This window comes from Phalacrocorax carbo, chromosome 4, assembly GCF_963921805.1.
Source record: "Phalacrocorax carbo chromosome 4, bPhaCar2.1, whole genome shotgun sequence".
Taxonomy (NCBI): domain Eukaryota; kingdom Metazoa; phylum Chordata; class Aves; order Suliformes; family Phalacrocoracidae; genus Phalacrocorax; species Phalacrocorax carbo.
In genome coordinates this window covers 12,213,950-12,230,355 of record NC_087516.1, presented here as the reverse complement: position 1 = coordinate 12,230,355, position 16,406 = coordinate 12,213,950, and the positions used below count along the sequence as shown (strand labels likewise).

Sequence of the window (16,406 nt, the reverse complement as noted above, 5' to 3'; positions counted from 1 at the left end):
CCTTTATTTGTAGAGACTGTGTTACCAAAGTAATAATTTTGTTAGGTCAGTGTCTGGTTAGAAACATCTGGGCTGCCTTCTGTATTGCTTGATCACCATGGGAACGATGGACAACTTCAGACATGAAGACACAGACAGAGAATATTGAGAAGCATTGAGTACCCTTGACTCAGCAATCCTGTCAAACTTCCTGGCAGTCTCCCCAGGCTCTAGTGATTCTCTACAGGGTCTATCCACACTAAACCAAACTACCGTACTGTGATGCTAGTCTACATAATAGTTATCCCACAGCTTGGCCCTGCTGAGTAGGGTTGGCCAGTAAACAAGAATTTTGGTTTGCTGAGACTGTGGAATGAAATACAGCACATTAAATATGTCAAGGAAAAAAAAGCAGAGCGGGACCATGATCTAGCACAGCCAAATCCATGGCGCACCCACATCCTGAACCCTGCACGTAGGTCTGGGCTTCCTGAGGTTCTGCCACCTCAGAAAGGATATGGCAGAACGAGGAAAGATACAGAGAAGGAAAACAAGGCCTGTCAGAGGAATGAAAAGGCCCTCACAGAGAGTAAATGCATATGGACTGGGACTAGGAAGTATTTTTTCACAATACGCATAATTAAATTATGGAAATTATGGTGTCATGGAAGCCAAGAGACAGCAGAACTTGAAAATGGATGGGAAAAATGAATGAAGGATAGACACATCTGTGGCTGTTAAACAGAATGATACAAATACAAGCCATGGCATGAGATATCTCTTAAACCACCAGCTGCCAACAGCTGAGACAGCAGGGAAAGAACACCTTGATATTTCATCTGTTTCATGCCGCGTTCTCCTTGGCCGCTGTCAGTTACCGAGTATTCTGTGATCTGGATCCAGTATGGCCATTCTTATGCTCGGGAGTCAATTCTTGCCTTATGTAACTTAGACTGTACAAAAAATATTCTCAGTCTTAACAAGGAGAGAGAACATATTCATTAAAGCAAGGAGAGGTGCTAATGAAACAGGATCCTTCAAGTCTGCGTTAAGATTACTGAGATCCCTTGGGTAATGCTCTACCTTGCACTGCTTTCTTCAGGATACTGTCACATCCTGGAATTCCCACTGGATAAACAGAATTCTCAAAGAATTCTGCAATTTCTAATATAATTTTTAATGGGAGTAAGTTTTAAATTTTCCTTTCTCACATTAAAATAAAAATGTTATGAAGAATTAAAAGAAATAAATGTTTTCTACACCATTTATATGCACATCACACAACCTGGGTATAATGTGAATACCAGTAAAGGCAGCAAAAGTCCTAGGCAGAGAAGAAATACACCTTACTACCTCTCCAAGGCATTAAGCTATATACTGAAGACATGTTACTACTTAAACAACCTTAGGAGATAGTATGATGTAATTTTTTTTTGTTCAGAGCACAGATGCCCAGAAGACCACACAGAGCAATACTGTATGAGTTTCCCACCGAAGCCTATCTCCAGCAAATGCAAAATGTCATTTTCTGCTGACATCAACTTACCTGTGGTACCTTCCACTGAAAAAGTGTCTTCTTTTGCAGCTGTGAAGTGTCTTGAATATGTTATGGCTATTTACAGGCAAGACTCTTCTTAATGATTAAACTCACAAATTTTAAAATGGGTTTTCTTACCTCTCCACTAGCTTTACCAATGGGAGAGTTGAGAATGAAGTCAGGAGGAGCAAGGACATCAACCAGGGCAACTGCATCATCTTTCAACTGTTTAAAAACAAAAGACACACATTTGGCAACTTCTGTAGTAGTCTATGGCTACCTGTGAACTACAGAGCAGCATAAAGATTATTTTCATGAAGTACCAGCTATTGGTAACTTAAGAGAAATCCACAATAAGGAGTCTAGATTTATTTTGCTTTTTTCCTCCCAGGGTAATTGCCCCAAGAGACTGTACTTTAAATGCTTTAAATGCTTATGGGTTTTAAAACACATTTGGATCAAGATGGTACTGTTACACACATAAAAATATGTATTTTTGAACTTTAAAAACATAATGTCCAGATTCTTCTTTGAAATTTTGCTTACTGGTAAAGCACATAATCCAGTTTGAAAAGGTTTTGTGTTGAGAGAAAAACTCATGAGCTAACACAATAATGAAATAAAGAGAACTGGACTGCAGTACTTCACTGGATTTCCAATGAAGATTGCAAGGCCACAAGTGGTAAGAGTGTTATTTTGTAAGAATCGTTGTTTTTCATTTTTTGGTAAATAAACTAGGACTAGATTCAGGGTCAATGAGTTACTAAACTTTACAGAAAGTTGCTCAGAAACTATTAATGTAATATCCTGCTAATTTACCTGTTAAAGTACAGAATAACTGATATACCTCTTTTTTAGTATTTGTATACTATGTTATTGTTTCATCACAACAAACGATACTGAAGGCTTACCCTGTAGCAGAGCTCCAGAATAGCATTCTGAATAAATTTACCAGCTTGTTCACCTGAAGCATAGCCACCTGCAAATACATTCACAAAGAAGCTTATATCAGTTAAGAACACACTGACACAATCCTTTTACAAAGGAGTTTATCAGTTCAGTATTCAAGAGACTAAATAGATGCTCCTGTGTAACTGGATTGACTGTTTTTCATTAATGACTTGACTGCAAAACTGTTAATTTAAGACATATGGAGCCTTCTGCATTAACAAGCTACACTACAGCATCTCGCTGCCTATCCCCCGTCCCCTCCCCCAAGCACTGGACCACAGCAAAACTTGTGAGCCCTCCATCATCTCTGAGCTAAGAGAGAGTCTTTTGGGTTAATCTGTCACTCCAGATTCCTGCTCCTGAAAATTTTGTCCAGAATGATTGTTTTATATTACACAGGAAAAAAGAAAATGTAAGAAATAATTTAAATCCTAATTAGGATTCCCTCCCCATGCCAAGTTAGGACTTTTATAAAGTGACATGCACAGTATATTCAGGGAGCTGATCTCACCTTGGTAGAGCACAGCCAGATGTTTACTCAAAGACCAGAGTCCATACAGAGCACTGAGATTCTTAAGCACTGGCTGCAGGGTAGATGGTATGCTGGGATCATGAGTGTAGTCATGATATCTTTGTACGACTGTTTGTTCGATAAAAGCAATAGCTAATGATCGACAGTAGTACACCTTAGGAAACAGAAAAGGACACTGAGTAACAAAATACAAGGAACCAGTCCTCAGGTGATGCAAAATGCCATTGCTCTGGTGAAGTTAGTGGAGATTTATTGATTTAGATCTGCTGATCTAGTTTAGGATTAAAGAAAGACTAAGAAGAAACTCTAGGAGAAAATCCTTTCTACAATGTCTTTGCAAAGGTTAGACGTGAAATGCTTCATGAAATGCCTCTTACAGATGAGATCCTAATTTTCCACTGTCTTCCTGTTTGGGTACTTTCTTATACCAGTCCAAAGGGAGCCCAGATTTTATGCCTATTACCAGTGTAATTTGGCAGTTGCACACAGACTGTATGGGATCAAGTAGCTACATCAGAGTGAAGACCATGCAAAGTCAGGTTTGCTGACTTTAGGACCATTAATAAACCCATATAACTTTAAGAAGATAAAGGTAGGTTTATATTTATTTAATATTATGCAGAGCTTTATAAAGAGGATAAAATCCTCAAAGTGGTTCAGTAGCCTGTTGAAAACTTATTACAGTCCCTTCAAATAATAAATAAAAAATCTGCCCATGTTAGCACCAGTGGATTCTGTTTATGGATTGCAATAGATTGCGGTATGTTTTGAAAGAACTGTCCAACTATTCCCTGCCAACTATCTGATCAGAAAGGCAAGTCACCAGTTACTGTTCATATGGAGCATAAAACCTTAAGTGACTGTACTCACATAGGAACAATTATCTACTTTTATATACTTCACCTTTGCTGTATGGTGGCATATGTCCTACCACTGAACAGACTGCTGACTGAAAACATCCTAGCTGGTGAACAGACGGGGAGCATGAAACCATGGCTGTTGTGGCCATGGTTCCTCGGGGTTGTCAGGCCCCTGTGCTGGGAGATGGAGCTAGTATGCAGAATGAAGTCCCAGTTGTTGAAGAGGTGGCAGTCACCGACCTGCTCCTTCACCTGGATGTTATCAAGTCCATGGGGCTGGATGGGATCCACCCAAGAATACTGAGGGAGCTGGCAGAGGAGCTCACCAAGCCACTCTCCATCATTTATCAGCAGTCCTGGTCAACTGGGGAGGTCCCAGATGACTGGAAACTAGCAAATGTGATGCCCCTCTACAACAACAGTCAGAAGGAGGATCTGGGGAACTACAGGCCTGTCAGCCTGACCTCAGTGACGGGAAAGGTCATGGAGCAGATCATTCTGAATTCCATTATGCGGCATGTACGGGACAACCAGGGGATCAGGCTCAGCCAGCAGGGGTTTATGAAAGGGAGGTCCTGCCTCACTAACCTGGTCTCTTTCTATGATAAGGTGACCCACTTAGTGGATGAGGGGAAGGCTGTGGACGTTGTCTGCCTGGACTTTAGTAAGGCCTTTGACACCGTCTCCCACAGCATTCTCCTGGAGAAGCTGGCTGCTCACGGCTTGGACAAGTGCACTCTGCGCTGGGTTAAAAACTGGCTGAACAGCCGAGCCCACGGAGTGGTGGTGAATGGAGTCAAATCCAGCTGGCGGCCGGTCACGAGTGGTGTTCCCCAGGGCTCAGTGTTGGGGCCGGTCCTGTTCAATATCTTCACTGATGATCTGGATGAGGGGACTGAGTGCACCCTCAGTAAGTTTGCAGATGACACCAAGCTGGGTGGAAGTGTCGCTCTGCTGGAGGGCAGGAAGGCCCTACAGAGGGACCTGGACAGGCTGGATTGTTGGGCCGGAGCCAACGGTATGAGATTCTACAAGGCCAAGTGCTGGGTCCTGCCCTTTGGTCACAACAACCCCACGCAACGCTACAGGCTTGGGGAGGAGTGGCTGGAGAGCTGCCTGGAGGAAAAGGACCTGGGGGTGTTGGTTGGCAGCCGGCTGAACATGAGCCAGCGGTGTGCTCAGGTGGCCAAGAAGGCCAACAGCATCCTGGATTGTATCAAGGACACTGTTGCCCGCAGGAGTAGGGAAGTGACCATCCCCCTGTCCTCAGCATGGTGAGGCCACATCTCAAAAAGTGGGTTCAGTTTTGGGCCCCTCAGGACAAGAAGGACATCGAGGTGCTGGAGCGTGTCCAGAGAAGGGCAACGATGTTGGTGAAGGGTCTAGAGAACAAGTCTTATGAGGAGCAGCTGAGGGAACTGGGGTTGTTTAGCCTGGAGAAGAGGAGGCTGAGGGGAGACCTTATCACTCTCTACAGCTGCCTGAAAGGAGGTTGTAGCGAGGCGGGGGTTGGTCTCTTCTCCCTAGTAACAAGCGATAGGATGAGAGGAAATGGCCTCAAGCTGCGCCAGGGAAAGTTTAGGTTGGATATTAGGAAAAAATTCTTCACTGAAAGGGTTGTCAGGCATTGGAACAGGCTGCCCAGGGAGGCGGCGCAGTCTCCATCCCTGGAGGTATTTAAAAGTAGGGTGGACGTGGTGCTTGAGGATATGGTTTAGTGGTGGACTTGGCAGTGATAGGTTAGCAGTTGGACTCGATGATCTTAAGGGTCTTTTCCATACTTAACGATTCTATGATTCTATGATATTATGATTTTAAAATGGCACATTCCAAAGATTACTGTCTCTCTTGTTAGCTGTTCAGTGGCATACTTACGTCGAAGCTCAGACACAAGTATGAACTGCAAAGTACACATCTGTTCTCTGCTGGTTTAGGAGGACTTGTCCCTTACTACATGGACTTTTTTAGATACGAATGTCAGTTCCCTAGTCAGAATGAAATAAGTCTTAACATCGCAAATGAAGCATTAAGAATTAATTCCCCGTTCTTCTCCCCTATAATTCTATTTCCTTCTTTATCTTTGCTTGCACTTCTGTATTGTTTCTATCAAGCTAGCACCAAACCAAAATAGCCTAGGGATAGGCTAGGAATCCCTTCCAGATTTCCCATAGCAAGAACAAATATTATATATTAGTCAGCCACTGGGCTGACAGAAAAATGCTTCTTCGTGCCCAGAGAGTTTTAAATCAAATATGTACACATCTTTAAAGCACAGCTTGCAAATCATTTTCAGATGTTTTTGAGGCATGCCATTTAAAATACAAAATCCCGCTGTCCTGAAGATGAATTGTAGGGAGAAAGTAAAACCTAATGACCTAAGGTATATCAATGCGTATCTCAAAAGCAGTTGTGTGCCTAAATATCTTCACATTTTAGCACATTTGAACATAAAAGTGAAGAGAACCTTCATATTCCTGAGCAAACCATTCTCTCTCACACTGGCCTTGGCACCAGCCTCCCAGGAGCTGGCCAACTGACAGGCAATCAGACCTGAACTTCTGGTAATTCCCATTCTGAATTTGACCCTGAAGGGTTTCTCTAATAAGCTGCTTCTAGGGTAAAACCAGGAAAGACTTCCTCCACTCTACCAGTGGTTTCACACAGACCATACCCTGTTGAAGCTAGGATGGCTCTTTCTAGGTGCAGAGTTGAATATTCCTTCCTGATGTTTCTAATGAGCTCTGCAGATAAGGTGAATGACACTGGCTATCTTCAGGAAACAGATCTCTCGCCTCAGTGACAAACGACAAGTGTTCTTTCCTTGGCTGCAAGCCAGCTTTTCTCATGGAGGTAATAGAAGAATCTGGGGAGCTTGGGGATATACACCGAAATTTGGAGTTAAGCCATTCCTAGCAGTTAAAACTCTCTGGTGAGAGAGTGGATCTGCTATACGTAGATTGCCAATGTTTCCTTTTCAGGTTCCAATGCTGTCAGTCTGGTATCTTTCATGAGTACTTTGCACTATAGAAATTAGAGATGGAAAAGACCTATTATGTCATCTAGTTTACCTACCCGCCAGAGCAAGATTCTTTCCTACAGTATGTATTTGGCCACAAGAGCAGATGAAGATGTAATAATCAGATGCTGCAGTAGATTTAATAGTAGCAGTTAGTCTTCAGAAGTTGTGCTATCAAAATTACAGACATCACCCAGCACGTGCCTGCAACTTTTCTGAAGGAAAACATATCCTGGAAGACTTCTGCTGATGGTAACTGTCCTCCTGTTATCATGTTCAATACAATGCACATGGACAGGTATTATATTTTATTAGTTATTTGACTTGCTGCTTTATGCTTGAGGAAGTTGTACTTCGTGGCACAAGAAGAAAAAACTAACAGGATCCAACAACCTTGGATGAAAATAAGTAAATAAAATAAGAAAGCTGAATAAGTATTACCTGACAGTTGTTTTTTGCCTCAAAATCACTTCGCCCAGACTGCTTCTCCTTGCTCAGCTTTAGGTCACTTTCTCGGAGCAGGTAGCAAACCAGCCATTTATATGCTGCTAAAGGAACTGTGAAAAAGAGAAAACCAAAATTCTTAACATTCACATTTGCAATTCACAAAGTCACACGCAGATTCTGCTGCAGTCACAGTTTTTGTTACCCAAGATGAAATGTGGAAGTGTTAATTAATCAATCCATTAACATGACACTTTGCCCATTACTGCAGATGCAATAAACAGCATCTGGATAAGACAGTCAGTCTGTAACTGTACAATGAAGACATACCAAGCCTGACCATACACTAGTCCTTACTGACCCCAAGCTAAAAGACAAGGTATATCCACAGCTCAATTTAGACTTCTGATTCGATCAAATCTTTTTAGCTTGTTATTTTCTTCCCATATTAAGACTTAGGTCTGCAAGGTACTCAGTCACTTCTGAGAATACAAGAACAGAGACAGTCTACATTTCGTGGAAGTATGTGACTTCTAACACTGCAAAAGTGGCTGAATGTAATTGCATTCGAATACCTTGCTTTGTACGTAAGGGTGTTACATTTTTAGAGCAGCCTGGAACTATTAAGGAAAAAAGTACTTCAGCACAAAAACCTTGTATGAATCCTGCTTGTGTTTTAGCTTAAGATGTAATGTAGAATATTATTTAGGCAGTTTTGAGTGTTCACATGCTGCCTAACTTTAGGCACCTAAATTAACAGTCCAGTTTCTAACAGAATGGAACAATAAACAGATTCAGGTATTTTTAAAACTATAGTCTGATTCAGTAGGTATTACAAGAGAGGAGAGAACATGTGCTTAGGTAGCAGTTTGTGCTCTGCTGGATTCCACAAGCTGGAGACACACAACAAAGAAAGCAAGCAGTTGTTCTGAACTGGTCTTTTTCTTATAAGCCTCTGTATTTTGAAGTTATTCAGATTTTAACCCACAGCTATTATGATAATATCTCACTTGGTACTATGCATTGCTATCCAAAGTTCAGCTTTTTTCAACTATTTGAGCACTGAAGTGTTTACTGAATTCTAGGAATCAACTCAATTGCTCCTCATGTATTAAGACTGGAGTTTCTTCCCCCAGTATGTTCTCAGTTTCAAAGATTCTCTTCAGATCCCACAGAATCTTCCCAGATTCACAGACTTTTGCTCAATGCCCTGCCACTATTCCATTATCTGCTCTTTTCTTTGTTAATTTTTGCCTCCAAGGGCCAATCTGGCCTCACAGTGATACAAAAGTGGCAATGGCATCTAATGTCATACTTGATTTAATTATAGCAGAGTAAGCCAGGAAAACTGCAGGGAATTTTCTTTTACCATTACCCATTTTTCTCAATGCAACCAAAAGCAACTGTCAAAAGCAGACACACTTAAAGCCTTTTCAACATATTTCTAAATCACTTTTACGGTTTTCTAAAATAAGATATTTTAGTGATATAAGGTAGTGGCAATCAATGGCCTTTACAACAGTTTAACTTGAAAACAATACAAGACCTGGACAGGCTGGAGAGCTGGGCCCAGGGGAACCTAATGAAATTCAACAAGAGCAAGTGCAGGGTCCTGCACCTGGGGAGGAACAACCCCATGCACCAGTACTGGCTGGGGGCTGAACTACTGGAAAGCGGCTCTGCTGAGAAGGACCTGGGAGTGCTGGTGGGCAGCGAGGTGACCCTGAGCCAGCACCGTGCCCTTGTGGCCAAGAAGGGCAATGGTATCCTGGGGTGCATTAAAGGGAGTGTGGCCAGCAGGTCGGGAGAGGTTATCCTCCCCTTCTACTCTGCCCTAGTGAGACCACATCTGGAGTTCTGTGTCCAGTTCTGGGCCCCTCAGTTTAAGAAGGACGTGGAACTGCTTGAGCAAGTCCAGCGGAGAGCTACCAAGATGATCAGGGACTGGAGCATCTCCCTTATGAGGAAAGGCTGAGAGACCTGGGTTTGTTCAGCCTGGAGAAGACTGAGGGGGGATCTTATGAACACTTATAAATATCTAAAGGGAGGGTGTCAGGATGATGGGACTAGGCTCTTTTCAGTGATGCCCAATGACAGGACAAGGGGCAATGGGCACAAGTTGGAACACAGGAAGTTCCACCTAAACATGAGAAAAAAAATTCTTTCCTGTGCGGGTGCCAGAGCAGGGGCACAGGCTGCCCAGGGAGGTTGTCGAGTCCCTTTCCTGGAGACATTCAAACCCCGCCTGGACACGTTCCTGTGCCCCCTGCTCTGGGTGTGCCTGCTCAAGCAGAGGGGTTGGATGAGATGATCTCCAGAGGTCCCTTCCAACCCCTGCCATTCTGTGATTCTGTGAATACAGTGGCAAAAAACCTAGATCACAAATGCCATTTTAGAGGAACAAAAATGGAAAATATCTGATGCTATCCTTCCATTCCAGAATTGAGGCTAGGGGCAGTAGGACATACTTTGAAATGCAAACCATGTTCTTAGCAAATTGAAATGCACATAATACAAAGAAAATAATCAAATAGTAATATGAAAAATATCTAATAAGTAGTAGAGGTTGAATCTCAAGTCTCTGTATCCTTTCCTCTGGAAAGGAATTTAAGACTCTAGAATCAGTTTAACAACAGCAGAAGGCTACCTGAGGAGTCCATGCATTCTTCGACACTAATGGCTGTGAATTTCCAGCCAAGGATATTATGGTAGTCTTGCAAAACGTTTATTGTTCCAAAAGGGGATTCAAAAGGAGCTTTATCTGAAACACGAAAGAAAATAAAAATGATTTATGAGAAAAGAAATCAGACTCTTTGGAACAAAAAGCCTATTATGAAGCCATGCATACACTTGATAGGCCAGATCCAATTAGGCCATAATATTTACTTTATTACGGCCTAGTCCAGCCAAATGAGGACTGGTGGACAAGTGCTGAAAAACCTGACATCACTACCTATAAGCCCCATAAGATTCAACTCCTGTAGCTGAGTTTTCCAGTTCTGTAAGATGCTGGTGAAACTCACTGCTAGAAAATCAAAACAAAATCTAGAGAACTACAAACTGTACTGATGGATATTGCTACCAAGTTAGGCAATATGAACTATTTTAAGTACAACGAGCAGAGGATACCTAGGCTTACGACAACTTTAGGAGTAGTCATTGAATTGCGCTTCTCAGGGAGTAAGATACTAGAGATACTTAACCTGATTAGGGATGTCAAAACATCTAGGTAGTTTCTGCAAGACTTAAGAGAAAGAATATTTCTTGCAGCAGGTATCTGTGTATTGTGATTGTCATATGATCGAGTCTGCAGCACATCATTTATGCTCTACAAAATGATTAAATGACTGTCAATTGCTTTCAGTATGAAATTACCTCCTAGTTCCATTAGCTACACACTGTTGGGTCCAGCATAGGATTCCACAATGAAAACTTACCTCTTATGCAATTCATCCAGCTCAGTAAGTAGTTGCTAGTTTGCTGAAGCAGGACATTGTTATCTCCCTCATATGTGCAGTTTGGATCATTGTCATTTCGGATTTCACCCAGACGATTCACTTAATAACAAGAGCACAAGTTAATATATTGCAATATATTAATGGAATCTGAGAGGGATAAAATAATTATCATGTGACAGAATGCAAGAGTTGTCTGTCCCTGCATGCACAGCTATTGTTACCAAGAGATGAGCTTGAAAGTTCACTGTTTAGCTTGTGAAAATGAAGATATTGGAAAGATTTTAGAAAAAGTGTGGCATTTATCTTACAAGAGGAATTCTCATCTATAAACCCTGCATCTTTATTTTTGGAACTGAGACTGAATCACATGTAGTCTGTCCAAATGCTGGTGCAGATGCTGCATGGGTTTAGGGTTTTTTTTGTGGTATCATGTATGAAATAAACTTTAACAATATGGATATGAGGAAAAACCCTTTCTAAACATATTGCTAAAATTTAAACACTGTGACACAACAACAAAGAACACATCGACATACCCATTCCCTTTCTGATCAGTGTATGCAGTAGCCTGTAACTTACTGGCAAGGTAACCATGTCCTCCACAAGCTTCTCGGCACTCCTGGGCTGCCTGCTGAGCAGTCCAAGAAGACAGTGGTTTGCTGGCAGCAGATAAGGCATGAATCTCACGTCCCATATCATTCTTCATGAAAAACAAGTTACAAGTGAGTAATAATTTTTGCACCAAGTAAGTTTGTGACCAGTTAAAGTCATAGCTATGTGTATTGCTTTATACTCAAGAAAAGAGTAACTGGCAATACATACATAAAATTTTCTGAGATCTGTGTAAGGGCAGAGCATATTTTTTGCTGCCACAACTCAAAAAACTTCAGCACTAACTTGCTTATATGGGACAGCAATAATTTTTGCCAGGTAATGGACACATGGGTACATCGTGGCTCAAATGTTCCAGCTGACATGGCATTGCACGGGGTAGCTCACTGCTTGCCAACCTTTTCCTCCCACAGTCCCAAAGATGGAGAGGCAGGTGGTTGAAGGTGGCATGTCCAGAGAAAGCTTCTATCCCCTCTGTGACATAAGCAGTCACTCTCTCCCCAGTCAGCAAAAGGATATTTATAATATCTACTGCTTTACATGGTTTTCACTGATCTTTAAAGCATCAATTTTGCAAAGAGTAGTAAAACTTGTATGTTTTATTACTAAATAAATAAATAAATAAAAATAAATAAATTAAATTAACTAACTAACTAAATACAACTAAAACTCTGTATATTTTTTTACTAACATATACCCCCTCAATTTCCAAAGAATCACAGTAGCCTGCATTTACACTAAGTCTGGTGTCTCTCCATTGAAAATGTGTTTGGAATTCCAGTTTCTGGAGATAGTGGATTGATACCAGCAAAGCTTGTTTAAGAGTAACTTCCTGGTTGATTTGTGTTTGTTTGCTTGTTTTTTTATGATCTCCTGTAGAACAAAAGGAATTCCAAAGGATTACATTGTTAACATAGTCAACAATCAGATTTTTTTCTATCATAATTTTTGTTCTGATAGCCAATGTTTTGCCTAAGATTAGTGACTGCACCAGAGACCTCCAGAGATAAAATATCAGATTAAAAAAATCAAACAGATTCTTCTGTGGTTTGTGCAATGAGGAGAAATTAGGAGAAATTAGAATAACCAGCCATTAGTACACAAACCTTTCATGAGCTTTATTTCAGCTGAAAAAAGCCTGAGTGTTTAAGTGAGATCTGAGCAATACACAGCCAGTGCATAGGCCCTAATGATTAATATTGCCAAAATAAATAAATAAAAAAAATGTATATGCTATAAAAAAAACATACTGCAGTTATTTTGGTTGAGAATCAGTTCTTGCACAGAGACAGATTAATCAAACTATTTCCTCTGTAAAGGGGTGACTTCCAACGGTCTGACTGTGGATGAGAAATTCAGCATTAAGGCTCAAATGTCTTAACTTTATTCTCCAAAAATATTTTTGCTAATGTAGGAATACGAATTGCAAACTCAAGCCAGACTCACAGAGTCTGTGCAGGAATTAAGAATAGTATAATTTCAGAAAGTCTTTGACACATGGCCCCTGCAGTATCATTTACAGGAGTTATAGGTTGAATTTGCATTACCATCATATATTTATGATAAAAAATTCTGCAAGGGAACATAACCTTAAATCCCACAGAAATCAATAAAACTTTAACGACTCCGTCAAAAATAATTTGGGTGCTTTTCTGAATGCAATTTTGATCATTACTTTGCACACGGGATGTTGCTGTAGCATTCTTAATTGTAAGATGGCCTAAGACTTCTAAGTAGGCCCTTTATTTAACAATTTCCGGTTTATTATAGTAAGAATTCAGTGAAGAAGAAATGTGTAAATATCTCACCTGTCTCTGACTCCTTTGCTTTGTCAATAAGCCTGCATAAAATTCTATGAAGTTCTCAAACAGAGATTTGGAGAAGTAATCTAAGGCAAATGTAGCAGCCAGATAAGGAAGAAGACGCCATTGCTAGAATAAAAATTCAATAGATTTGACTTCAAATTGATACATATTTTTATAGTGTTATATATAAATATATATGTAACTACCTTATAATATTGAACCAACCCCACTTGTTTTTAGTTTGTTCAGATTGGAAAACTGTTTTACAGAGAACTTAACAATAACCATCTATAAACATAATTAATTATAACTAGTCTATACACAAGTTACAGTTACCTTATTCTAGTTCATGCATTTTATGAATTTGTGATAAACTTCCTTTTAAACCACTGCAAAAGTTCAAAGAAGCTTTGGGGGCCAATGACATATCTTTGCCCTGTATTATATAAGGTCTCACATGCTGGGGCCAGTCACAATTCATGTGTTTCTTCAGTACCAACATGACAGAGATTGTTTCACTTGCTTGTTTGTTGCTGAATGTATGTTAGTGCTGGTTGCATTTTATGGAGAAAAAAAAAAACAAACCCAAAAAAAAAACCAGGGCTGGGAAGCAGAGAAAAAAGCATATCTGCTGCTTCATGCAACTGGGAGCCCATGAAGGAAAAGAGAAACTGCTTGAGGAAGCTTTTGTGGTAGAGCAAGAAGAGAAGGAGAAGAAAAAGAAGAGGAGAAGGAAGGAGAGATTCAGCAAGCAGAGCCCACAGAACAAGCCAAAACTGAGAAAAATTGAGAGACTCAAAGAATAGTGGGAAGCAGACCATGGCTTATTCAGAAGAGGTGGAAAGAAGGCAGCTTTCAACAGTTTGTCTTTCAAAGTTGCAAATCTTTCAAAGCCTTGTCGCACCAGGAGAAGATCTTGAGTTGGAATGAACCACCACAGCTGCCCTAGAGTGACACTTCAGATGACACAGGCAACTTCAATTTCACTAACTTCAGTGTCGCTATTTTGATCTGCACTAGCTCTGAATCTGAGTTTCATTATACAAAAGTGTGTAGATGTGAATTCCAAAGTATTTACCTGTGTTTGGTATTCAAGAACAGGTATTTCTTCGTCATCGGTTGGTCCAAACTGACGGCGAGCTGCTGAGAAGCGAACGGCTATCGATAAGGCAAGCTTTAAATTGGCCGTGGAAGCTGTCGTGATTGTAATTCTGCCCGTGGACAAGGATCCCAGAACTGCACTAAAATGCTCTTTAACATTCTGAATGAAGAAAAAGCACAGACTGAATGGTGAGGCAAATGTTTCATTTACATGCCCTGTAAGGATACAACTCTGATAGCATGATCAGAAGCCCAGAGGATCAGCTATTTTGACCCTTGACACATTCAAATAAGGCATTCAGGCCAGACTCACAGTAGTTTATCTAAATAACTTTGGGGTCAGTGGGGTAGCACGAAGAGCAAGAAGTCAGTAAAATCAGTATGGTGAGTTGAGACATCTCTGAAAGGCAATTAAAAAGCCAGCATTCTATCTCATGTGAAATCATCAACAGCCTTATTTAAGTCCAGGTATCTAGTACTTCCCAACATGAGAGGTCCAGCCTCCATCTCTTTGCTTACTTTTACCTTTGTATATTCAATGAACTGCATTAATGAAACAAAACCTTGATTCTTACCTTGGTTGAACTTGAGTACTTTCCCTCCGCTGTGACATCTCCAGTTATATTCAGTATGTTTTCTTTAGGTATCCTGACATTGTGGAACATGGCAAATCTGTTTAAACAAATACACAAGGAATGTAAAATCTACCTCGACATAGTCTGATGTACAGAAAAAAGGTCACAAAAAGAGACAACTGCACAATGATCTAAGGCATACAAGTGACCTGAATATAGTGCCCATCAAAACAGGTAGGTAATTTTTAGGAGAGTATGCCTGGGAGAACAAAGGCTTTCAGACCCAGGGCAGCAGAGGAAATTCAAGACGGGAAATTATTTGTTATAACTCTTCAGTTTGTTTTTGGGGAAAAAAATGCTTACAAAACCAAAACAAACACCTCACTGACTCTAGAAGACCACTTCAGCAGCTTCCCCAGTAAAGTAAACAACTAATGGAAGGATGAGCAATGTATCCTATTTGAGGGGAAGGACAGGTAAGGTTACTTGTTAGAGACCTTATACAGAGGCAGTTTGACAGACACTTTCACTGACAGCCCAGAAACCTGAACTGATTCTCAGTCTGCATGAGTTTAGATAAGTTATTTAGCTTGACATCCCAGCTATTAAAAAGCTTGGGAAGATGAACAATTTCCTTCTCCTGCTTAGAACCTGACTGGGCCGTTCTGACTCCTAATGATTCCCTGCCACAAACAATTCTGCTGAACCACATGCTTTACTGAAGTGTTGTTCAGTCCAGTCTGGAGACTGCTTTGGAAGGAAGACACTATACATTTTTATAAGTCTTTTATATGATTTATATAAATATATAGATCATATGATCTATATATTTATATATAGATATATATATCTCTATATATAGATCATATGATTATATGATCTATATAAGATTTTATATAGATCTGGATCATTCATGTTACTGCAATACAAACAAGGACATAGCTGAAATAGTGTCCTGAGAAAGAACTGAATGAAGAATTTTGCTTCTTTTAAAATCAGACTAGGATTTCTCTTCTCTAGACTGTGGCATCTTAAAAAGGAAGAGCAAGATAACCTTTCCTAAATTGTGGCACCCTAGCAGCAATAAAGAAGGAAGTTCTTAGAATAGGAAGAATGTCCTGAGTATTCTTATTCTTCAGGAAGAAAGTGTATGAACTGTTTCACCCAAACGGGCAACGCAACTTGGCACAACAGCAGTAAGATCAGTTCCACTCACTAATATCTCAGTATCTAATAGCACTTGAAAAGCTGTATTTGTAATCAAAGCAAATTCCTTTTTCCTGCCAATACAGGCTGATCTATTTAATAAGGCTCACGAGAGCCAGGTCTTTCACATTAATAAATTACATAAGGGCTGCATTGCCGCATGTGCTTTAAAATTACGAGTTGTTTCCAAGGAAACATATCTGCATACTGAATTTATTCAGCCTTAGAGATATACAGTATTTTTGAACTTAGCCACAGAGAAAAGCATATTATTCTAACCAAGAACCAGCTGCTTACTGGCCTTAACAATGCCAAAAAGTGCTTTATTAC

The 16,406-nt window shown here is 40.4% G+C and overlaps 1 protein-coding gene across 3 annotated transcripts in view; it reads right to left on the bottom strand.

Moving 5' to 3' along the window:
- ACOX3 (acyl-CoA oxidase 3, pristanoyl) overlaps positions 1 to 16,406 on the bottom strand; it is a 37,207-nt gene that overhangs the window by 3,201 nt on the left and 17,600 nt on the right. For all 3 annotated transcript variants that reach the window (XM_064449054.1, XM_064449055.1, XM_064449056.1), the window contains 10 exons: positions 14,871 to 14,967; positions 14,273 to 14,455; positions 13,198 to 13,320; positions 11,357 to 11,477; positions 10,757 to 10,876; positions 9,967 to 10,080; positions 7,317 to 7,432; positions 2,979 to 3,153; positions 2,428 to 2,495; positions 1,655 to 1,741 (listed from right to left, as the gene is read on the bottom strand). In XM_064449054.1, the coding sequence (XP_064305124.1) occupies positions 1,655 to 1,741; positions 2,428 to 2,495; positions 2,979 to 3,153; positions 7,317 to 7,432; positions 9,967 to 10,080; positions 10,757 to 10,876; positions 11,357 to 11,477; positions 13,198 to 13,320; positions 14,273 to 14,455; positions 14,871 to 14,967 (1,204 nt within the window). The remainder of the gene's footprint in view (positions 1 to 1,654; positions 1,742 to 2,427; positions 2,496 to 2,978; positions 3,154 to 7,316; positions 7,433 to 9,966; positions 10,081 to 10,756; positions 10,877 to 11,356; positions 11,478 to 13,197; positions 13,321 to 14,272; positions 14,456 to 14,870; positions 14,968 to 16,406) is intronic.